The sequence below is a fragment of the Monodon monoceros genome, unplaced genomic scaffold (assembly GCF_005190385.1).
Source record: "Monodon monoceros isolate NGI ecotype Baffin Bay Population unplaced genomic scaffold, NGI_Narwhal_1 Super_Scaffold_18, whole genome shotgun sequence".
NCBI lineage: Eukaryota > Metazoa > Chordata > Mammalia > Artiodactyla > Monodontidae > Monodon > Monodon monoceros.
In genome coordinates, this window is record NW_021703774.1 from 106,917,054 (window position 1) to 106,941,280 (window position 24,227).

The 24,227-nt window shown below is 41.9% G+C and overlaps 1 protein-coding gene across 2 annotated transcripts in view; it reads left to right on the forward strand.

Moving 5' to 3' along the window:
- The window catches only part of LPAR3 (lysophosphatidic acid receptor 3), a 77,000-nt gene that overhangs the window by 12,617 nt on the left and 40,156 nt on the right, over positions 1-24,227 (forward strand). Inside the window, exons 1-2 of one of the 2 annotated variants that reach the window (XM_029227247.1) lie at positions 3,192-3,315; positions 16,811-17,567. In XM_029227247.1, coding sequence (XP_029083080.1) covers positions 16,832-17,567 — 736 coding nt within the window. In that variant the 5' untranslated portion in view covers positions 3,192-3,315; positions 16,811-16,831. Of the gene's footprint in view, positions 1-3,191; positions 3,316-16,810; positions 17,568-24,227 lie in introns of those variants that run through there. The other variant, XM_029227245.1, reaches the window with a different exon arrangement.

The window sequence follows — 24,227 nt, forward strand, 5'->3', positions numbered from 1 at the left end:
TGCGTCCTACTCTTCCGCCATCTTCAAGCCGTCCTCCAGTGAATATATTTTGATGGATTACTCTACGATCCAGATAGAGTAGTCTAGAGGAAGCATGGTAATATGATTAGAAGGTTAAACATCAGGTTTCCAACCCCGCTGGCTAAACTCCTTTTATACTTATTCTCTGGGACTAAGTAGTTTCAACTGATAGTGAAAAACACCAGTTAGTGACCCTGGACAGGGTGGTAAAGGGGAGAAGTTCTTGGGGTTGTAATGCCGGTGACCCACCCTGTCTGAGGGAGGGATTGCCTCCTTTGACCTCCCCTCCCTGGTAATCTCTCTTGGGATCCCCCTCCCCAACCTATTGGGAACAGACTTACCCTGTTGCTTTACTGGACTTGTCTCACTCCTCTGGACCTGGACTTTACATTGGCTATTTCATTCACTTTGCCCCAGTAACCCAGTAACCTGACAAATTAGATCTTGTCTCCCTTTTGTAACAGAGGAAATTGAGGCTCAGAGAGGTTAAGTAACTATCCTCAGGCCCCACTGATAATAACAGTAATGAAATTAACACTCTGTGTCAGAGGCTATTCTAAGCACCTTATTTAAATCTCCCTATAGTCTTAGGAAGAAGGTGCTGTTGTTATCCCCATTTTATAGATGACAGAATTAAGGCACAGAGAGGTTAACTAACTTGCTGGTACGTAAGGCTTCACACTCAGGCCAGTTACCTCCAGAGGCCATGCTCTTTTGCTCTTTTGATATCCAGTTTCCCCAACACCATTTGTTGAAGAGACCGTCTTTTCCCCATTGTATATTCTTGGCACCTTTGCCAAAGATCAATTGATCATATATGCATGGGTTGATTCCTAGGCTCTCTATTCTGTTCCATTGATCTATATGTCAGTCTTTATGTCAGAACCATACTTTTTTGATTACTGTAACTTTGTATTACTATTGCTTTGTAGTATATTTTGAAACCAGGAAGTATGAGGCCTCTAGATTTGTTCTTTCTCAAGACGGTTATGGCTGTTTGGAATCCTTTGTGCTTTCATGTGAATTTTAGGATTTCTTTTCTATTTCTGTAAAAAAAAAAAAGATGCTGCTGAGATTTTGATAGGAATTGTTCTGAATCTGTAAATTACCTTGAGTTGTATAGACATCTTAACAATATTAGATTCTAATCCATGAACACAGCATGTCTTTCCATTTATTTATGTCTTCTTTAATTTCTTCCATCATTGTGTTGTAGTTTTGAGTATACAAGTCTTTTGCCTCCTTGGTTATGTTTATTCTTAAGTATTTTATTCAGTGTGATACTATTGTAAATGGGATTGTTTTCTTAATTTCCAAAAAGCTTGTTCGTTGTTAGCGTGTAGAAATGCAGCTGATTTTTGTATGTTGATTTTGTATCGTACAACGTTACTGAATTCATCGATTAGTTCTAACAGTTATTTTTTGTGGGATCTTTAGGGTTTTCTACATATAAGATCATATCATCTACAAACATGATTTTACTCCTTCCTTTCCGATATAGATACCTTTTATATCCTTGTCTTGTCTGGCTAGGACTTGAGATACTTTGTTGAATAGAAGTGGCCAGAGTGGGTCTCCTTGCCTTATTTCTGGTCTTAAAGGAAAAGCTTTCAGTTTTTCACTGTTGAGTATGATGTTCATTCTGGGGGTCATGCTCTTTAACCACTCTGCTTACCTGCTTATCTGCTGATATTTGAACGCAGAACCTGAAGCCTGTGTTCTTCTGCCACACCACATTGTCTCTCCTCTGCTTCCTCACCCACTTCTACACTCCTGCCTCCCTGCTTTGTTTCACGCAGCAGAAGAGGGAAGTGGCAGTCTCTTAAGCCTAGTCACTGTGGCTCTAGGCCCATACTCTTAGGCAGGAGAAGAGTCTTTCCTGGACTGTGGTTATTTTAGTGTAAGTATAGGATGCCTTTGTTATTGGTCCTTGTTAAATTGAAGTGTTAGAGCATGAAAAGTTAAAATTCCAGAATGCCAGTTGTATATTCTATTGAGTTTTGGGGAAATTTTGAGTTAACTTTCTTGGGAGGTACTATCTACCATTTATTGAGTATACCCTATGTCCTAAGCATCTTGCTACACACTTTATATACATTGCTTTAATTATCCTTTCAACAATCCTATATAGTTGTTGTAGTTATTATGTTGTAGTTATTTTTAGAGAGGAAGGAAAAGTCTCTGGCCAGATCGGCAGTATGCCAGGTTAGAGCCATCGCTGAAAGTGGTGAGCCTACATCAGACCCAGGTTCAGCTGATGCCAAAGCTTCTGCTCCTTTCCCCCCCGCTACCTGGCCCTCCTATGTGTCACAGCCTGCCACGCTCTCCTTGAAAGTGTTTAGGTGACCAGAGCTCCACGGGTCTGGCCTTCCATCCTCTAAACCCTGTTTTAAATACCCATGCTAAAATGTCCATTTCTTTATTTATTCTGACCAACGAACGTCCATTATGCACTGGAGGAATAGAAATAAGCAAACCACAGGAAAACAAAACAAAGCTCCCATTCAGAAGAAAGGGAGACATGCAGCAGACATGATGGAACCCCGCTGGGCAGCAATTAAGACTTCCCTGCCCTGGTCCCTTCCTCTGCTGTATGTGAGAGGCTTCCTGGTGGTCCTGACTTTGACTCTGTTCCCTGGGAAGTTCTTCCTTGTCCATTACCCTCTGTGGCCATATCTGAAATGGGTGTTGGAAAGTGTGAGCTCCAGGCCACTCTGTGGCTTCCACAGCAGTATAATTCCTTAAAAAGTTTATAGGCTTCTGGTCTGTTTGCTTCTAGTCAGTTCCATATACCAGTTACCACATCCAAATTCTATTTTGGATCAAGGTCTTAGGCATTTCTTTCTTCCCAACTTCTATGCTGGGCCCATCTCTCTTTTCCTCTCCTTAGTGGTTTCTGCCCTGAAGTCCTCTAAAACATGGACTTGGGCAGGAGAATGCACGCTTACTCTTTACCGTCGGCCTGACTTCTTTGTTCCAATGCCATGTTTTATTGAGAGGCCTTTGAGAAAGGCTGTAGCAGTGATACTATTTTCTGCTCTATGGGGTCGCAGAAGCAGTTCACTTTTCTAACCTTCCAAGGCCTCCAGCTTCTGGTTGCTGACCATTCTTTTCCACCTTTGCTTACAGACGATCCTTGCCTGAGCTCATCTCTTTCTGGGAATGCCTTGCTAAAAGCTGCGAGAAGCAGCCAGTGCCTGCACCTAGAGCTGCCGGCTTCTTAGGCAGAGAGGCCTCCAAATACAGTGATTTGAAGACAACAGTTTATTTTTCTCTCTTGTTAACAGTCCTGAGGTGAGTGGTTTGAGTTTGAAGGGCTTCTTTTATCTTGTTTTTCCACTATCCACCAGGGCAGTGTTTCTCAAACTCCCTTTGTTTCAAGACTGGATTTTTTTTATTGCCAGTGTGCCGAAGACCAATACTTTTGGTTTATACTCCACTGATCACGCACTTGTATTTCACAGCAGTGTCAAATTGTCGCAAACATTTCTAGGTGTTTATTCACAGTTTCTGTACTTATCTCCTCATTAATGGAAACTTGTCCCTGGACTACTCGGAGTTGTGCTTCTAGGGCTTTGCCCTGGTCTGAATGTTCAGTGCTGATCACAGGGATGCTTGAGCTCCAGCTTGCAGGAAGGTGAAAGAACTCGGAGGCACACACGCTATTTCAGGGCTAACCTGGAAGTAGCGTACTTCATTCGTGCCAGTCCATTGGCAAGAAGTTAGTCACATGCCTCCCTGTAAGGAGGCTGGGAAATAGAGTTTTTTACTCTATAAGAAAAGGAAAACATGGTTTAACACTTTGTGCCATAGACCATAAAGCTAAACAATGATAAAAGAAATATTTATGAGAGAAATCGCAGGGCAGCAGACAATCATGGGCAAATGAGTTAGAAGAACTGTTGTGAGTTCAGTGCCTTGTCACTCAGGACAGGGCCTCTCGGAAATAGAGTCTGGGGTCCTGCTGGCCTTTTCACGCAACCAGGGGGTCAGAGGCTGGTTGTGCAGTGAGGTTAACAAGAGGGAAGTTCATGCGAGAAGAGGCTGAGAACCATTCTCAGGAGGAAATCTAGAAATCAAATACCCAGGTTTGGAGCTGGAATCCACAAGGTGGTATTCAGAGCGCTGGGGCAGGGGCAGATCTGAAGGCTTAGGACACTGCAGCAGTCAGGATCAGTGGGCATCAGGAAAGGGGTTCCAATAGTCTACCGTGAGCCCAAGCAAAGCACCGGAGGAGGGAGGACAAAAGGTCCTGGCCAGTGTGAGCCGGACGAAGCCTCTCCAATCCCAAACCTCTCTGCCAGCTTGCAAATGCTATGCTACAAACAGCTAGTGAAGCCCGAGGCCACCATTGTTTTAGCCCCTGCATTAAAACCAGGTGCTTAAACCTCAAACTTTATTCCTATCCCGACAGCTGAACTGAGGGAGGTTTCATGTCCCAGCCTGCATACATGCTACCCTTATGGTGACTTTCTTCTTGTTTATCTTGAAGGCGGTTTGGGAGCTTAGCATGAGGGAGAGAGAACATGAGCGGTGTCAGGGCTTGAGCTAGTTCAGGAGTCATGCACATAGAGGAAAAAACTTGAGCAATCATAGATCTTGTGGAAGAAAGTTTAAAGGGAAAAGAAGAGGGGGCTGAGAGCCAAGTCTAGGAGTACGTACACTTCAAGGCTGAAGAACAGCCTTGAAGAACAGGAGACAGAAATACTGAGGACAGTGGGAAAAGAACCAGGAAAAAGTAAGGTCACAGAGGCTTGGGAGGGGAGTTACAAAAAGAGAATAACTCTCTCAGCGTTCACAGTGAAACCAAAGAAAAAGAGGACTAGAAACAAAGGAATTGTTATTGAATTATTCAATAAAATTGAACATATTTTTATTATGTGCTGATTACAGGCAAGGTTCTGTGTTTGTGCCTCAGAGAACAGGGAGACAGAAGGATACTAGCTCTGCTTCCAACAGGTTTGGAAGTGAGGCTAAGACGAATCAATATTTAATATGCTGTGCTGAATGCCACAGGAGAGCTACCAAGTATTTGTCAGCCAAATTTCTTGGAAGAATAGCCTATACTTTCTTTCCACTTCCATATCACCCGAGCATTATTCAATACAGTGTGATCAAGTTTCTGTCTCTTCTGCTTTCAACCAGTGAACTAAAACTAACCAACACGTGAACCAGACACGCGTTGTCCATGCACCTATATTGGGCATCAGGTGCACAGACATGAGTAAGAAACTGTGGTGGCCCTTCAGAAGCTCACAGTAAGGTAGTAAAGGCTGACACTGAGGCAGAGGCTGCTTCTACAGTGCAGTATCAGGGGAGTCCCCCTCCAGTGGCTAAAAGACAGTCCGAATTTAGTAAATAAAAAGTCACCTTAGGAGAATGAATATACACATGTCCGAAAGTTCCAGGTATATAGATGTGTACAGGTTCCAGAGTCAAGGACCACCTCTGGTCTCCCCCAAGTGCGTTTGTATTAATTTACGAAGAGTAGAGGTGAAGAACGCTAGAATAAGATGAGACTGTTGATGGAATAGAAATGAGTTTATTCCTGACCTCCCTCCCCCCAGCGCCTTGAGCCCCCATGCTTCTTTGTCTACTCAGTGACTAAGTCTAGCTTGTGTCCTCAGGGTCTAAAGGTCATCTGCCATTATAGCATCTCCACCTAGGTTGCAGCCTGCAGAGCTTCTTGGAGAGTAGCACTTATCCAGCATCTCCCACGGCTGGCCCTGCCACTGGAAATGCCACTGTGGAGGATGGATCAGTAGTGCCACCAAAAGGCAGTCCTCGTAGTGATGGCTGCATGGCCTTGCATCGGGCTGCAATGTCCCCTTTGGCTCAGGTTGTCATTACCCTGACCCCCTCTGCCCTGCTCTCCTCACAGCACCTTAAGGAAAACTCTACTGCTTCTTTCTCTGCAGTGTCTAGATTCAAACCTGGCTAACCTTAGGTCCCAATAAACACTTCAACCCATGTCATTTATTTCCATGGTATACAAGAACACAGAGTTGGAACTGATCGTTGATTACACTGGAGGACATCTGTGAGGTAGACTTCAACATGCAGGGATCTGTTGGAATCCAGTGCAATCATCTTTATTGTATATAATGCCTCTAACTATGGGCAAATCACTCATTGACTGAATCACTTACTGTGTGTAGTGAAATTTACTAGGGTTCTGGTACTCTAAGGGGACATAGGGGGCATCCAAAGAACTGTGATACTGGCCCATGCCTTTGGGAGTACGGTTTATTCCTCTTTCCTTCTCTGAGGGTTGTTACACTTATAGCCAGGAAATATTATGTGTACTATATCTTACTAAAAGATTTAAGAAAAATCTATAACATATTAACACCTTACAAATAACACTGTTGTATTACAATGTCCTTGAAGATATCTGTATTGCTCAGAGTTCCACAGGAAACATGATATCGTTAATTTGGTATCTGGAGCGGGGGATGGTAACTTGGTAACTGGGGGAGGGCAGAATTCATGGAAACCAAGAGATGGTACAATGACCCAGAGCTAGAAACAGCAAGGAGCTTTTGACACCCCTCAACCTGGAAGCCAAGGGGAGGGAGAAGGAGAGGCTGCCTGCCAGGTACTAACCCAGCCAACCCATAGCGACCTGGCAGGGAGGGAGCAGGGGCATCAATGTCTCAGCCTTGCCCCACCCACTCCTCCTCACCTCTCGCTGTACCTCTCAGGGCAGGAGCTGGAGGGCAAGGAAGCCAGTTGATTCAGTCCTGCAGGGAAAAGAGCAAGTGGAGGAGGTTGGAGAGGGAGCTGGAGGGACCAATGGATGAGATCAGGCACAGCGTTCAAATGCCTTTTATATGCATTTCCGTGACCTGGTTACCTTCATACAGATGTGCTGTTTTACTACGAGACATGCATAGGGTGGGAGAGGGGGGCAGGATGGGAATGGCTATGAGTTCCTTGCTTTAGTGATGAAACAGCAGTACCCTCCTTTGGAGCCTCTGAAGCCTTCATTAAAACAACCATTTCCCACTATAGCCACATGCTTTGAAAATATGACTGTCCTTTCTGTATAGAGTTTGAGAATTCAGTCAGGCACTAACCTGAGCTGGTGTGCTTTCCAGAAGCAAGAAGGGGTCACTGCAGATCACTATTCACCTATTGCTGGGAACAGCGGGGGATTATTTAGAAGAGGCTGTTGAATATCCTTCTCAGGACTGGTGGCAGGAGACTGAGTCACGAAATGGAGAGTGAGCCAGGGAATGAATGCAGTTCATGGTTAAGTCAGGACAAACAGTTTGGACCAAAATTTTCTCTGTTGTGAATTTTATAATGTAAAGAAATCTAATTTTCTTCTTATGGGAAGTCATTGGCTGTAAGTAGGAACTTTGAAATTTCTCAAAATATATTTTCACAGAATGACGAAGTTCTTTGTACAAGAAGAATATCTCTTTCAGAGATGAATGTCCACACTTTAAATTTTGGCATTCTCTCCTCCTTCAAACATGTGATTACATGATGATCTAAGGATTATTTGGTATATAATAGAACATATGGGGTTATATTATATATAAATATTATTCATTTTAAGCATTTTGATTAGTGTCTTTACTTTTAAGAGGGTCAAAGGACAAAATGTTGTCTGTCATCTTTCCAGCCTAATGAATTAGATGAGATTAAAATCATATACAATTGGTAAAGTAAACACAATTAAAGATTTACATTACATTTGGATAAGCTGAGTCAGGGAGTTTGCTGATCGTATAAAATCCCTGTCTCACCTCGTTTATTTGGTTTAGTTCTGTATGTTTTCAAGTTTGCCTTCCTGTTTAACCAAGAGGTTTAAGAGGTCTTCAGTCATCAGTGACATCTGAGGAACAATACATTTGATTATAGTTGTTTATTAAACAAGTCCTAGGGTAGCAGCTGTTTGTATATACCGTGGCCTTTTGTAAATCCACCCACTCAATGGAGAGAGAGAAAGCAGTGGTTGAAACAGCTGACATGAAACAGACAGTCCTCCCTACCTACAGGACTCAGAAACGTGCCCTGGCACAAGAACCTGTTTATCCTGCTGAGCTCTGACTGCATTTGCCCCTGTGTGTCATTGAGCTGAAGATGACTTGAGGCATGGAAGTTTCTCATTTCCCAAGCGCACTGGGTGTGTGCCTGCTTCTCCTCTGTGGCTGCTGTCTTGGGAACTTTACAACCAGTAGAAGCACTCGGTGTGCCGTGGGACCTTGTTGCTCTGTGGAGAGCAGGGGGTCACAATCAGAACAGTTTTATGTGCGTGAGTTTACCATTCGTTCTTAAGAAACAGAGTAATGAAACTTTAACAAAGTTGAGTTCAGCTTTCTTAAGAGAAATGGTCTAGTGTATTAAGATAGGGTAGCAGATCTGTAAAAGCCCTACACTTAACAGGTACCCCTAAAGTAAACGTATTAGCTTTACCCAAGAATATCGAGGATCTCAATACCCTGTCATAGATAATATCTGTTTAAGTTGAATCTCCAATAGGTGGCTACTCCTTTGTGTTATTTTACCACAGCAAAGAGTAAAATAACTGCTTATGAAACCTGCAGGCTTTATTTATCTTGAAATTACTGTGGTATAGTAGAATTGATAACATCCTCTCCCCTCTCTCTTTTTAAAATCTATTTTTAATATTTATTTATTTATAAGACCGTTTTATATTTACAGAAAAATTGAGCAGATAGAATAGAGAGTTCCCATGTTATACTCCCACTCCTACACACGGTTTCCCCTCCTATTATTAACATCTTGCAGTAATATGGTACATTTGTTACAGTTAATGAACTGATATAGATTCATCACTATTAACTAAAGTCCCACTTTATTCAGATTTTCTTACTTTCTACATAATGTTCCTTCTCTGTTCCAGGATCTGAGATACACATTATATTCAGATGTTATGTCTCCTTAGGTTCCTCTTAGCTGTGACAGTTTCTCAGATTTTCTTTGTTTTTGATGACCTTGATGGTTTTTGAGAATGTCTCCCAACTGGGATGTGTCTGAGGTTTTTCTCAGATTAGGCTGGGGTTATGGGTTTTGGGAAGGAAGATTACAGAGTAAAGTGCCATTCTTAACATATTTTATCAAGGTTACAGACTAGCAACATGACTTATCACTGTTGATGTTGACCTTGATCACCTGGCCGAAGTCATGTTTGTCAAGTTTCTCCACAGAAAAGTGAGCCCCGCCCGCTTTCATACTCTCCTCTTTGGGAGGCAGTCACCATGCACAGTCCACACTTATGGAGTGGGAGATATGTTCCCCTCCTTTAGAGTGGAATATCTACATAATTTATTTGGAATTTTTCTGTATGGGAGATATGTCTCTTCTTTTTCATTTATTATTTTTTTCAGTCATTTACTTCCAACAATATGGACTAATAGATTTTTTAAAATGCATTGGGTTATATAGTCCAATCCTACTTTATTTATTTTGTTGCTCAAATTGTTCTACCTTGGCCATTGGGTCTCCCTTTCTTTGGAAGTTATGTTCAAAGAGAAGTCATAATTTCTGATGTCCATACAGACAGGGGGTTGGGGGGTCTCTACGGTGGGACCGCCCTTCAGACCACCCTGTCTTGTCTGCTCTGGTAAAGCCTCTGTTCAAGGGTGGCAAACACCACTCCTCACACTTCTCAGCCAGCAGGGCTTGGAGCCAAGTCTACAGAAGAAAATGAAAGAGTTCTGAGACCTAAATTAGAGAGTATGCAGCAGTAGAAGAAAGTAAGAATGCTCAGTTTGGGTAGGGGGCACGTGTGCCCAAGGATACTTAATTTAATTCTACATTTAACTAGTATTTACTGAGTGCCTACTGCGTGCTGGGCATTGTTTCATGTGCTGTGGATGTGCTACAACAGCACAAAGGCCCTGACTTCCTAAGCACATGGGGGGGACAGACCATAACCCCAAGCAGATGGTGTCAGGTAGTGAGAAATGCTGTAAAGAAAAATAAAGCAGAGGAAAGGGCGATAGTGCCGTGAGGCCAGGGGTTTGGGTGAGGTGCTTTTTTTACAAAGGGGCAGGGAAGAGAATCTCTGGTGAAGTGACATTTGGGCTGGAATGAGGTGGCAAAGTGAGCCCTGAAGGTATCTGGGGGAAGAGGCTCCTGGCAGGAGCAGCAGTTTAAGGGCCTTGAAACTAATGGCTAGAATGAACCTCGAGGATCATATGTGGACTTAAATCTCCCATGCTATCCTAATTTTTCCATTAACATGAATTATTAAAAGAATTCAGTGAGCAAATGTGATTGCTTAGAAGGAGTGGTCTCTTTTCTGGTCGTTAGCGTACCAACTAACCTAATCTCCAACTCCCATCTGGCTGGAGTTTCCAGAGAGGGGAGGATAGTTCTACATTTGTAGACCACAGGAAAAGAAAATGTGCACAGCACCAAATGATCTTGTTTCGATGCACCCTGTTTCGTCCTGAGGGGAAAAAGAAAGTGTTATTGAAAGTCAACTAAAAGGCCAGCAGTAACTTGTCTCGTAAGATGTAGCTCGAAATAAGCTGCTTGAGTGGTTTTCACATGTCTTAATTTTCATAATTGTTTCCACATTATGGGCTGGCTGGACAGTTTTTCAGAGAATCAAGTTTGGGAGAGTCTAAATGAAAGCTTTGCTCCTGAAGTTTTCATTTGGATTCCACATATAGACTTTCTAAACCATCATTTTATGAAGTCTTAAATTACTGAAGTTTGAAGTTGTGGTAATACCTCCAAAGTTTAACATCTTTTGTTTCTGGGTCAGAACTATTCAAACCCTCTAAACCTTAAGTATAAAAAAAGAAAAAGAAAAAAGAAAACAGCTTGCGATTTGGCAGAATTAAAGTTTAGCAACGTTAGTCTTGAAATTGTATTGTGTGCCCTGCTTACTGTAAAATTTGAAAACATATTTTCAGAAAAAAATGCCTTTTCTGTACTTCTCAGGGCTTTTAAAACAAAATAAAAAAACCCGAAGTGTATTTAGAATGCCCAACTTTTTTTATAGTGCAAGACAGTCTTTGTACGTGATTTGATGGGATCAGTCTATTTTGGTAATCCCATGGTTGTTAAGTATGACTATAGTTCTTGTTCTGTCTGGTGTTTCATTTGTCTGTAGAGAGAAAATGTAGTGTTGTAGAGAAGCACATAAGCCTGGGAGCAGAGCTGCCTGAAGAGAAGCCAGGATCTTCCACTTACTAGCTGTGCAACCTTAGGCAAGGTTGCTTCAGTTTCCTCACCTGCAAAATGGATATGCTAGTGGTATCTACATCACTGTGGGGAGGGTTAAATGAGATGACGTACATAAAATGCGTAGCCCAACACCAGGCACAAAGTAATCACTCAAATATTAGCAATTAAAAATAGTAATGAAGTCAAGATATTAAGTAACTAACCCAAGAACACATAGTTAATTAGTGAAGTTCTCTAATTCGCATATTTAATGGGTGATGTGTAAGTTATCAAAGGCATTTAACTGAACCCCTTCATTTTAGCGGGGGAAGAGATAGTGTCGGGTGCAGATTCATTTTTTTCCTTCCACACATGCTGATGCTATAGACATGAGCATAAAAGGCAAGGTCCCTGCTCTGCTGGAGCGAAGTGGTCTAGCAGTGGGGGGTGAATAATAAAGGCAAACACACACAAAAAAAATACGTCACAACTGGTAGAGAAAATGAGGCTCTCTGATAGCGAGACCTGGGGGTTACTTTCGATTGGTCAGAGAGGGGTATCTCTGTGGAGGGGATGTTTAGGCTTAGATAATAGAATCATACTTTAAGGTTTGAGAGAGGTCGAGAAACTATGTCGATAATTTGTTATAAGCTCACTAAAGTTTTTGGTAATTTCCAGCTAAGAGAATATGGTGATCTGTAGTTAATATGTACTGGGGACTGTCAACAAGCTTGATAGCATATGGCAGAGAGAAAAAATCAAAAGTACTAATTCAGAAACTTCTAGTTATTCATATTTGGGGCTCTGGAGCAATTGTGTTAGGAAATGTTTTATAAGAGAGTTGGGAAAAGTGACGTCTTGATTTGGTCAGTTGTCAGCATATAAGGTTTTGTGGTTACATGAAGTTTTAAGTAGAAAACCATTTTATTTTCATTAACACTGGAAAATGCTAAAGTGCGCTGTGCTGGTAAGAGTAGTAATAATGAACATAAGTGAATCCTTGAGGCTTTTCCTTTGAGCATTAATTTTGATTTTTCATTGTCGTAGTTGTCAAAGAAAGGTAGATTAAGTAGAATGTGTGCTCCTAAGACAGAATTTGTAGACTAGCATTTAAAAGTCTATTTATTTATTTATTATAGAAAATGTGGAAAATAGAAAAAACTGGAAAGAATTTTTAAAAAATGACCCGCAATTCTACCATTCTTAATTAACCATTTACACTTTGAGTTTTTTTCCTTATTTTCTTTTTATATCTTTTAAAAATCGTTAAGACATACAAACACAAGCACATTTGTCTGTGTTTATATGTATGTTATATATGTATGTATACCTAAATATCTGTATATGTATACATACATATATATTTATAATTAAAATAATGGAATATGCTTTTCCTCATATCACTACAACTTCATAGTAAACATGGTTTTCAATGGCTGTATAATATTCCATCCTGTGGAATCTTTTTCATCAATTCCCTATATGAACTTTTAATATTCTCATTGTCTATTTCTCCCAAAAGTAGAATTTGAGGCTTGGAGGTAGGGAACTGTGTGGTGGGAGTTCTGGTTAATCATGGTTTTCCTGTGGTTTTCAACTTTGGAAGACAAAACTGCTTCTCATTCTCAGGATGAATTTTGCTAAAATGTGTCAAAGAACATGCCATTTTGGTTTTGATGGGGGAAAGTTGAACTTGCAGATTTTTGAAGTAGAATCATTGAGGTTTTAGGGCATCATCTGATTACAAATGCAACCAAATTTATGAACCAAAATAAATGTTAAGACCCCTTTAAAAGGAAATTAGGATCCATAAACAAGACGAAAAGACAACCCTCAGAATGGGAGAAAATATTTGCAAATGAAGCAACTGACAAAGGATTAATCTCCAAAATTTACAAGCAGCTCATGCAGCTCAATACCAAAAAAACAAACAACCCAATCCAAAAATGGGCAGAAGACCTAAGTCGACATTTCTTCAAAGAAGATATACAGATTGCCAACAAACACATGAAAGAATGCTCAACATCATGAATCATTAGAGAAATGCAAATCAAAACTACAATGAGATATCATCTCACACCAGTCAGAATGGCCATCATCAAAAAATCTAGAAACAATAAATGCTGGAGAGGGTGTGGAGAAAAGGGAACCCTCTTGCACTGCTGGTGGGAATGTAAATTGATACAGCCATTATGGAGAACAGTATGGAGGTTCCTTAAAAAACTAAAAATAGAACTACCATATGACCCAGCAATCCCACTACTGGGCATATACACTGAGAAAACCATAATTCAAAAAGAGTCATGTACCACAATGTTCACTGCAGCTCTATTTACAATAGCCAGGACATGGAAGCAACCTAAGTGTCCATCAACAGATGAATGGATAAAGAAGATGTGGCACATATATACAATGCAATATTACTCAGTCATGAAAAGGAACAAAATTGAGTTTTTTGTAGTGAGGTGGATGGACCTAGAGTCTGTCATACAGAGTGAAGTAAGTCAGAAAGAGAAAACCTAATACCGTATGCTAACACATATATATGGAATCTAAAAAAAGAAAAAGGTCATGAAGAACCTAGGGGCAGGACGGGAATAAAGACACAGACCTACTAGAGAATAGACTTGAGGACACGGGGAGGGGTAAGGGTAAGCTGGGACAAAGTGAGAGAGTGGCATCGGCATATATACACTACCAAATGTAAAACTGATAGCTAGTGAGAAGCAGCCGCATAGCACAGGGAGATCAGCTCCATGCTTTGTGACCACCTAGAGGGGTGGGATAGGGAGGGTGGCAGGGAGGGAGACACAAGAGGGAAGAGATATGGAGATATATGTATATGTATAGCTGATTCACTTTGTTATAAAGCAGAAACTAACACACCATTGTAAAGCAATTATACTCCAATAAAGATGTCTTAAAAAAAAAGGAAATTAGGAAAATTTAAAGTTTTTTGGTAGTATGTTAATTCCTACATCTTTCTGACAATTTAATCTTGATTAAACTGATGAGTTAATCAAGAATAATATAATTTTAAAATTAGAAATGTGCTTCTCTTAGCTGTCTAAAGCATATAGCAAAATAAAAAGGGTTTTTCATTTTTGATAGGACACATAATAATTGCATACATAGGGACTTCCCTGGTGGCGCAGTGGTTAAAAATCCATCTACCAATGCAGGGGACATGGGTTCGAGCCCTGGCCCGGGAAGATCCCACATGCCGCGGAGCACATAAGCCCGTGTGCCACAGATACTGAGCCGGCGCTCTAGAGCCGATGAGCCACAATTACTGAGCCTACGTGCTGCAACTACTGAAACCTGCAAACCTAGAGCCCATGCTCCGCAACAAGAGAAGCCATTGCAGTGGGAAGACCGCGCACCGCAACGAAGAGTAGCCCCCACTCGCTGCAACCAGAGGAAGCCTGTGCGCAGCAACGAAGACCCAATGCAGCCAAAAATAAATAAATTTATTTATTAAAAAAAATTGCACACATAAGAAGACACATAATCATTAAAATTTCTTATGTGGTTTTTGGATTTTTTTGTCTTGAATTTCTGTGTACTTTCAATACTGTTGAAAGCTACATTTTCCCCTTGGATATTAAAATTGAATTTCACTAGATTAGTATCTGCTATTCAACTCTTATATGTGCTGGTGGGATTAGAAATATGATCTGTCTCAAGGGCAGTTCAACAACATGTATCAGAAATCTTTAAATAAATTTATATTCTTTACTTCATCAACTTGAAATCCATGGATTAATCCTAAGGAAATAATTGGCCAAGTGTGTAAAGATTAATGCATAAGAATGTAGCCTTGCTTGTAAAAGTGAAATATTGGAAACAACCTAAATATGTAACAGTTAGGGATTAGTTAAGTAAAGTGTGGTATGTTCATACTGGAATATTAGAAGCTATTAAAATTATCATGTAGATCTATAGTTTTAATTTGGGAAAATTATCATGATGTAGTGTAGATATACTGCCCTGCTGTATCTTTGTTTTGTCCTTATTAAAATTGAATCCCCCTTCCTTGTAATTGAAAGGCACTAGAACCATTTGTCTCTTGACACCACTCCCGTTTTGTTTATTTTAAGCATATAAAATGATATTTTGCCTTTCATTATTTACAGCAGGGATGCATATATCTAATTCATTAAAAATATCATAATACCACTAGAATATGAATATATGAAAAGAAGACTGTCTATGATAAATTTCTATTTTGTACTACTTCAAGCTGATATTTGATCCACTTGTCCTGATTCTGGATGTGGTATTGGACTGTAGAATTTATAGGAGCCTTAAGAGCTGGGGATTTCTAGTAAGCGTTTACTGTTAGAGCCACTTCATTCCCGCCAGTGGACCGCTCAGTGCCTGGGCCTTCTGGATCTCCAGCTTTCCAGCAAAAAAGTTGTAGCCTTGTTTCTTGAGAGAGAGCCCGTGGTCATTCTCCCCAGAAGCTAGATTTTCTGGCCTTCAACCCCGGTTTCCATTGATTGGACACTTCATGGCTATAGCCAGACTACTGTGAGGCAGAACACCTGGTCTTCCTAATAAGCGTAGATGGATGGGCATTGTTTGAGTCCTTGCCCAGCCCCTCCTTGGCCAGAATCCCTCACTTTGGGGCTGCAAGAGATCTTGTCCTGAGATTAGTGTCTTGCCTGTCTGTTTGATACCCCATTTTGGGGTCTACTTTCAGACATGTGTCTGGAGGACTTGGCACTCCTTGGCAGGAGTGTTCTCACACCCTTGGACTCCAGATCCTAGTCTTACCCATGGAGGCCTGGTCTTCTACTACCATCAGTGTTGAAGAGAGCCCAGGGAAGGAAACTGACTTGAAGTGATTGAGGTGGAAAATCCAATAAGCAAACTCACACTGGTACAATTTGGATTAGGAGAATAAGAAAGAAGTGAACAAAAAGGTAAGGAAGGAGGATTGAGGCCAAAGTCGCCAGCCCTGCACCACATGCTTAACAAGTGTTGTCATTGTAGTTTGAAACTAAAAGATGGCAAAAGCAGATCGGGATTGGAATCAGAAGTGGTAGAAAATTAATCTCTTGGGGAAGCCATTTGGTCATGTGAAGAGTAACTCAACACCTGTTATCTGGGCAAGAATGTGCCTGGCATTACCAACCTGCCCTTGATTAATGAACAGAACCTATAAGTAAGAAATGAGCTGGAAACCACCAGGAGAAGCCTTAATGTGCTATGCTATAATTGTTACCAGTGCGGGGGGGGATTATTGCAAGGCTCAGAATATTTGACCTATTCCTGCCTCCATGACCATTCATTCATTCAGCCAACCAGCCAGCCAGCCATTCAGCAAATACCTGTCTTGAGGCAGCCAGGGCAGATGGGTCCTGGGGTTATCATGGTGAACAAAATAGACACAGACCCTCCCTCCCTGCGCTTGCACCTAACCTGGGAAACAGACAACGATGACTGATATGAGATAAATGCTGTGATAGGTGGTCGGGGGCCAGGGTCCTGGAGCAAAGGACATTTACACTGAGATTTGAAGGATGAACAGGGGTTGACTAGAACAAGGGGCTTAGCAATGGCACTTGGTGGTTTAGTGATTGACTTTTCCAAAGAGTGATATTTGTTTCTTCTTTAAATTTCTTTCTAGGATGTTCAGTTCTTCTCCACAATGAATGAGTGCTACTATGATAAGCAGATGGACTTTTTTTATAATAGGAGCAACACTGACACTGCCGATGAGTGGACAGGAACGAAGCTTGTAATTGTTTTGTGTGTTGGAACATTTTTCTGCCTGTTTATCTTTTTTTCTAATTCTCTGGTCATCGCAGCAGTAATCAAAAACAGAAAGTTTCATTTCCCCTTCTACTACCTGTTGGCTAACCTAGCCGCTGCAGATTTCTTTGCTGGAATTGCCTATGTATACCTGATGTTTAACACTGGCCCAGTTTCAAAAACTCTGACTGTCAACCGCTGGTTTCTCCGCCAGGGGCTTCTGGACACTAGCTTAACAGCCTCCCTGACCAATCTGTTGGTTATTGCCGTGGAGAGGCACATGTCAATCATGAGGATGCGAGTCCACAGCAACCTGACCAAAAAGAGAGTGACGCTGCTCATCTTGTTCGTCTGGGCCATTGCCATCTTTATGGGGGCTGTCCCCACATTGGGCTGGAATTGCCTCTGTGATATCTCGGCCTGCTCTTCCCTGGCCCCCATTTATAGCAGGAGTTACCTCATTTTCTGGAGTGTGTCCAACCTCATGGCCTTCTTCATTATGGTCGTGGTGTACCTGCGGATCTACATGTACGTAAAGAGGAAAACCAACGTCTTATCTCCGCACACAAGTGGGTCCATCAGCCACCGGAGGACACCCATGAAGCTAATGAAGACGGTGATGACTGTCTTAGGTAAGAGGAACCAAGTCAGCCATTATTCCCCTTCATTCAGCAAATATTTGTTGAGCACCTGCTGTATACAAGGCACTTACTAGGTAGTAGGAATGCAGCAGTGAACATGAACAGACCTAAACCCTCACCTGTCTGGAGCTTATACTCGAATAGGGGAAGACAATATAAGTATCCTAATGGGGACAAACAAAATAATTTTATATTTTATTATAAAATTTGAAAATAAGATATTGAGTGGTCTAATGGGGAAAAATAAAGCAGGGAAGAGAGATAAGGAGTGTGCTAAGCTGTTATAGTTTGCAATTTTAAAAAGTGTTGTGAGGGACAGTCTCACCTAGCAGGTGACGTTTTAGCCAAGATGGGTAAGTGATGAGGGAGTGAACCATGTGGGTGTGGGGGGAAGGGTGTTCCAGGCAGGAGATGCAGTGAGCGTAGGAGGCTGAACAGCAAGGGGGCCAGTGTGGCTGGAGTGGAGTGGAGGGAGGGTGGGAGGTGATGAGGTCAGAGAGTTGAGGTGGTATAGGTGGAGTGACTCAGATTCAGTCAGGCTGCACAGTTAATCACAAAGCCTTTGCTTTTCTGAGGGAGAGGAGGAGAAGCCATTGGAAGGTTTTGAACGAGGGAGTGACGTGATCTGACTTGAATTTTTTTTTTTTTAACATCTTTACTGGAGTATAATTGCTTTACAATGGTGTGTTAGTTTCTGCTTTATAACAAAGTGAATCAGCTATACGTATACATATATCCCCATATCTCTTCCCTCTTGCGTCTCCCTCCCTCCCACCCTCTTTATCCCACCCCTCTAGGTGGTCACAAAGCACCGAGCTGATCTTGTGCTATGCGGCTGCTTCCCATGACTTGAATTTTAATGGCATCTCTCTGGCTGCTGTTTTGAGGAAGTACTGTAGTGGGGCAAGGGTAAAAACAGAACTGCTTAAGAGGGTATTTCAGTACTCAAGAGAGATGGAAATGACTAGGACCAGAGGGCAGTCTAGAGGTGATGCAACAAGGTTGCATTCTGAATTTTTTTTTTTTTTTGCGGTATGCGGGCCCCGTTGCGGAGCACAGGCTCCGGATGCGCAGGCTTAGCAGCCATGGCTCACGGGCCCAGGCGCTCCGCGGCATGTGGGATCTTCCCGGACCGGGGCACCAACCCGCGTCCCCTGAATCGGCAGGCGGACTCTCAACCACTTCGCCACCAGGGAAGCCCCTGAAATTTTTTTACATGGTAGAGTCAATAGGATTTGCTGAGCAGTAAGGTATGAAGAAAGGCGGGAGGAGGAGGGGAGGGTGGAGCACGTCATTTGTGGAGATGCGGAAGACAGAAGAGGAGATTTGGAGGGAAGGTTGGGAGTCTGACTTTGGACTAGCTAAGTTTAGGATTTTATTAGACAGTGAATTGAATTGATCCTATTGAATTGATCCTATTGAATCAAGAGTTGAGGATTTAGGTCTGGGCTGGAGATCTCTATTTGAGAGTCGTTTGGGGAAAAAAATGGTATTTTAAACCACAAGACTGGATGAGCCCACCATGGAGGTGAATGTGGATGGAAGAGAGAAGAGGACTGAGGAACAAGTCCTAGGGTACTCCAACGTAGGGAGGGTGGGAAGGCAGGAAGCAATGTCACGAGAGCCCAGGAAAAGGAGAAGCCTGAAAACCCAGGAGAATACGGTGGCCTGAAAGCTGTGAGAAGGAAAGGGTGTATCAGCAATGTTAATACTCCTGAGAGGTGGAGCCAGATGCAGTCTTAGCAGAGTGGTAGTTGTTTGGTGACCTTGAAAAGATCAAAACTAGTGTAGCCAAGAGCCTGATGAGAAGGAAATGAAGAAACGGAGGGAGGAGAGTCTTTAAGACAGAGTTTAAACAGCTCTGAGGGGTTTTGCTCTCCACTGTGAGCCCTGGACCAAGAAGACACTTTTGGGGCAAAGAATTTTCCCTTCATTTTGTTTTCTCTATGGCAGGTAGCCAGTTGTGCCCCAATTCCAGTCCCGGGTTACAGGTAGAATTTGTGATATGTGGGCAAACAAGAACTTCTGTGGCTTCACAGGCCTTGTGTTCTATGTTAGAGAGGTCATTTTCTCACCATGTGTGGTGGCTGCAGCCATGGGGACCATTATTGAGAGAGAGCCAGGAGTATATTCCTTTTAATTCCCAATGTGAAGGAACTATAAAATGAATTCTTGGGAAACAATTCATAACGGAGGATGCAGGGTATATATGGTGTGGTATGGGAGCCATCATGATGTCTGTAGGTCCTGAAACTGCTAATAAGATTTGGAGGTCAGCAGACACATAGTGTGATAGTTAAAATAATTTCAAACTGAGGGTTTATTTTCATTAACAAATATTTATGTAGGGTTTAATATGTGTCAAACATTGTCCTAAGTGTTTTACAGATATTAACTTATTTAATTCCCATGGCAACCCTGTGAGATAGGTGCTACTGTCATCCCCCTACCAGATGAAGAAACTGAGTGGAGAGTTTAAGCAAGTATGCCCAAGGTCATTTGTTGTTAATGGTGGAAGCAAGACTGACCAGTTGGCCTTTGGAGTCCACATGTTTATTACCACACTCTGTAGCTAGTTTTGCTTTATTTGGACATTTTACTGGCCTCCTCTTTGTCCTGTCTTCTGCTTTGACCACCTCATTCTCGTTTTAGTGTCTTGACAGGAACATAGACAACAGTAAGAAAAAGAGTAATCACATTAATCCATTTTTCCACTCTTGAGCTAGAGCTGTTGATGTTTTGGGTATTTATTGGCAGTGTCAGCAACTCTGCTGCTTTCCCTGCTTAACTTGCAAGCATAATCATTTGCTTGGCTATGTATCTTGAGAAACTACCTGCCTAATTAAAGAGAAAACCTTTTTTCCAGCATGTTCTGTATTATATACAGCACGAGATGGCAAAAAAACTTCTGTCGTCCCAGGTAGGACTTTTTGTGAGATGGTCATCACGGTCACCAGCTTCAGTGTCATATGTAACTTTGTCTGGAATGTATGGAAGGGCTTAAAACAGCTGTGTGGTTTGGGTGGGTGTGGTGTTGGATAAGGGCAAAACCAGAAGAAACAGGGAAATTGCCGAGTAGGTTAAGAGAAGTCAGGGCATCAAGATGAAACAACATTGGGGAATTGGTTAACATCAGGAAGACAGTTTGGTGTGGAGAACCTGGGGAAGTTCCTCAGTGGTGAGACAGAGGGATCTGGTGGAAGACAAGAAGTTTGGGGATGGGGGAAATGAAACCGAAGAGCTGGGTGGTATGAGGTTTTTAGGCTTCCAGCTCCTGACTTCTTCAGATAACAGATTTGGGTTTTAGCCCCACCTCTGGGATTTTCTACAGGGGTGATCTGAAGCACATTAGCTCACCTTTTCTTGGTTAAATTTCCTCATCTGAGGTTGAATAGGTAAACTTTAAATTCTTTCCAAGTTATGAAATTCAGTAATCCTACCATGACAGTAAGTAGCCAAAGCCAACACAGAGTTCGTGGATTGACTGTGTATCAAAGCACAGAGTCCCCTTCCATGAGAGCATCTTTCATGGTGCTCCTTAGGAAGGAAGCCCCTTAGTTGCTCTATCTGGTACATGTAAGAATTTGTTTGCCTAATACAGGTGTCTCTCATATGATAGTATATGCATTAGAAAAATCAACAGGACTGGCAGGACCTACCATCACTGTAGTCATTGGTTCTGAGTATATGGAAATTAATAGCTTAATACTTATTTCATTAATGATTACCTGATTTAAATATCTTCATGATAAAGTGCTAAACCTTTCCACTTACTCCTTGATATATATTTTGTAGGAAAGGTTAATTTAAGATTAAAGATTCTTATATATGTAACTTCTTTTAAGTCTTAGAAAGTTAATCAATAAATATATATCAACTGTCTGTTAAATAGCATCTAAGAGGCAAAGGGCTGCATGTATTCAGTTAGCTTAATCTCATTTCAGAGAAGGAAGAATGGATAATTAGGGGCGGTAGAGTTTGGGGAAGGCTTCTTAGGGAGCTTGGGGTGTGATCTGGAAGGATGGGTGGGATTTGTATTGGCAGGAGGGAAAGAATTCTATGTAGGAGAAACAGTATAATCAGAAGTGTGATGGCAGAGACATGTAAAGCTTGTGCAGTAACACAAGGAAGGCCCCGTGGACTCAGATGCATGTTGAGGTATGAGGGGAAATAACTCAGCTATGAGCCAGAAAAGTTTAGTTGGCCATGGTCTTTGGAAGGAGAGGGGTAGACCAGATGACCTTTGTGTTTCTTTCTGGCTTTGGGATTTTGGTTGAACACAAAAAACATACAGAGCCAGATGGGTCGTAGTGATGATGGTGGGGTGGATTTTAAATCTGTGTGTGACTGGAAAGGCATCTAGGCATTGTGTTCCCATTTCAGCAGCCCTGAGGCAGAATGCTGCTCACTTCTGGGTTATAATGTGTGATGGGCCTTTTACGTGAAAGAAGTTGCTTATTTTTTAATTTAATTAATTAATTTATTTATTGGCTGCGTTGGGTCTTTGTTGCTGCGCGCAGGCATTCTCCAGTTGCAGCAAGCTGGGGCCACTTTTCGCTGCGGTGAGCAGGCCTCCCATTGCGGTGGCCTCTCTCATTGCGGAGCACGGGCTCCAGGAGTGTGGGCCTCAGCAGCTGCAGTACACGGGCTTAGCAGCTGTGGCTCACGGACTCCAGAGCTCCAGCTCAGCAGCTGTGGCACACAGGCCCAGCTGCTCCGCGGCATGTGGGATCTTCCCGGACCAGGGCTCGAACCCATGTCCCCTGCATTGGCAGGCAGACTCCCAACGACTGCACCACCAGTTGCTTGTTGAATGTTCTCATCGAAAAGACGTTGGAGACATATGATCCTACTTTCCACAGGGCACCAAGGCCCTGCCAAGAGAGACTCCTGTATTTTGAAATCTTACTTGTCAGCCAGCCTAATCGGTCACAGCAACCCCAAACACACAAGATCCCCCGTGTGGAAACCTCTTATTTATTGTCAAACAACATACGATGTGAACGGTGCACACATGGATGTTGTATTTTCCAGGAAATGGGCTGGGCTTTCTTTTATTCTGCAGTATCTTGAAATGCAAAAGAAAAGAAAGAGTCAAAGGATTTGTGAACCATACTTTTGAAATCTTTCATAAACCTTCCTGTCTCTTAGGATGGTGATTTTCAAATTGCAAGTTGTGACCTACTAGCAAGTAGTGAACTCAATTAGGAGATTGTTACTGACGCTTTTAAAAAATGACATAAAGTAGAAAAGAAGAGAAAATATCAGAGTGCATTGCATATAGTAGGTATAAGTGTATTTCATAATGTTTGTGTGAGACTGGATTATGGTGTGTGTGTGTATATATATATATATATATATATATATATATCTTACTATGGGTTATAGTGAAGAACATTTGAAAAGCCATGGTCTTAGGGTCCAGGTTACTTTTTTGGCCAATAAGGATAGAGCTTTTCAAAAATATGAGCAACATTACAGTTAAGGGACTTTGAAAAGGTTTGTGGTCATCGAAACAAAGAGCTGGAATTTTTTATTTCTCCCTTCTACTTTTCCACTCCGATCAATGCTGAATCCACCTTGCCTTCTCTCAGGGGAGAGGCGAGGGAGACAAAGTGGTGGTAAGAGAATAAACAGTACCAGGAGTTCTCATGCTAGGAAATGGGTGAAAATTTAGTGCCATATAAGCCTTGCTGGAGTACTACTAACAATCATACATGACATTTCTGCGACACTATGTCTTTTTCAGTGTTTTAATACATTATTCTCATTTGGTCTCATGGAAATTCTGTATGGTAAGTGGGGAAGATAGCATTATCCTATTTTCTTCCTACTCCCCTAAATGCACCCTCTACTCAGCTATAAGTAATTATTTACAGTTTTTCACTTTACATTGCTAGGCCTTTGCTTCAGCTGGAATACCTTTCCTCTTGTTTTGCCTGGGAAACTTGCATTCATCTTGTAAGATTCAACTCAAGGGCTTATCTTTTCTGAATCTTGCCTAGATGAATCTGATCCTACCTCCTTTGGGCCACTCTCTATCTTGTTCATACCTCAATCAGTGTACTTCATTTGTTTACATGCCTTTATCTTGAACTAGGGTGTACATTCTTTGAAGTTGAGGGTGTACATTCTTTGAAGTTTACATGCCTTTATCTTGAACTAGGGTGTACATTCTTTGAAGTTGAGGTCTGTACCTTATTTATCTACCTTTGCATATCTAACATGTAGCACTCTGTCTGGAACACACTTGTTGAGGTTATAACAGAAGGAATAAGTGAGGAAATCAAGGTTTAGAGGAGTGGCTTTTCAAAAGCGGAAATAAAAGTAGAACCCAGGTTTCCTCATGTGCAGCCTGACCTTTGGCAGGCTCTGGCTGTGACATGCCTGTGAGGTAAACAATGGCATGAGAGGAGTGAGTGGGTATCCCATTTCATAGGGTGGGAAACAGAGGTCTCTCTTGGGAAGAGGAAAACAAATGAACATTTGTTGATTGCTTACTGTGAGGAGGTCTGCATCTTACACTCTTTTAGGATTTTATTTCATTTAACCCTCATAACAACTCCCTGGAGATCTGTTTAATAGATGAGGAAACTCGGATGGACTTAAGCATCTTCCCCATAGACCCATACTGGAAAAAATAATAATAGT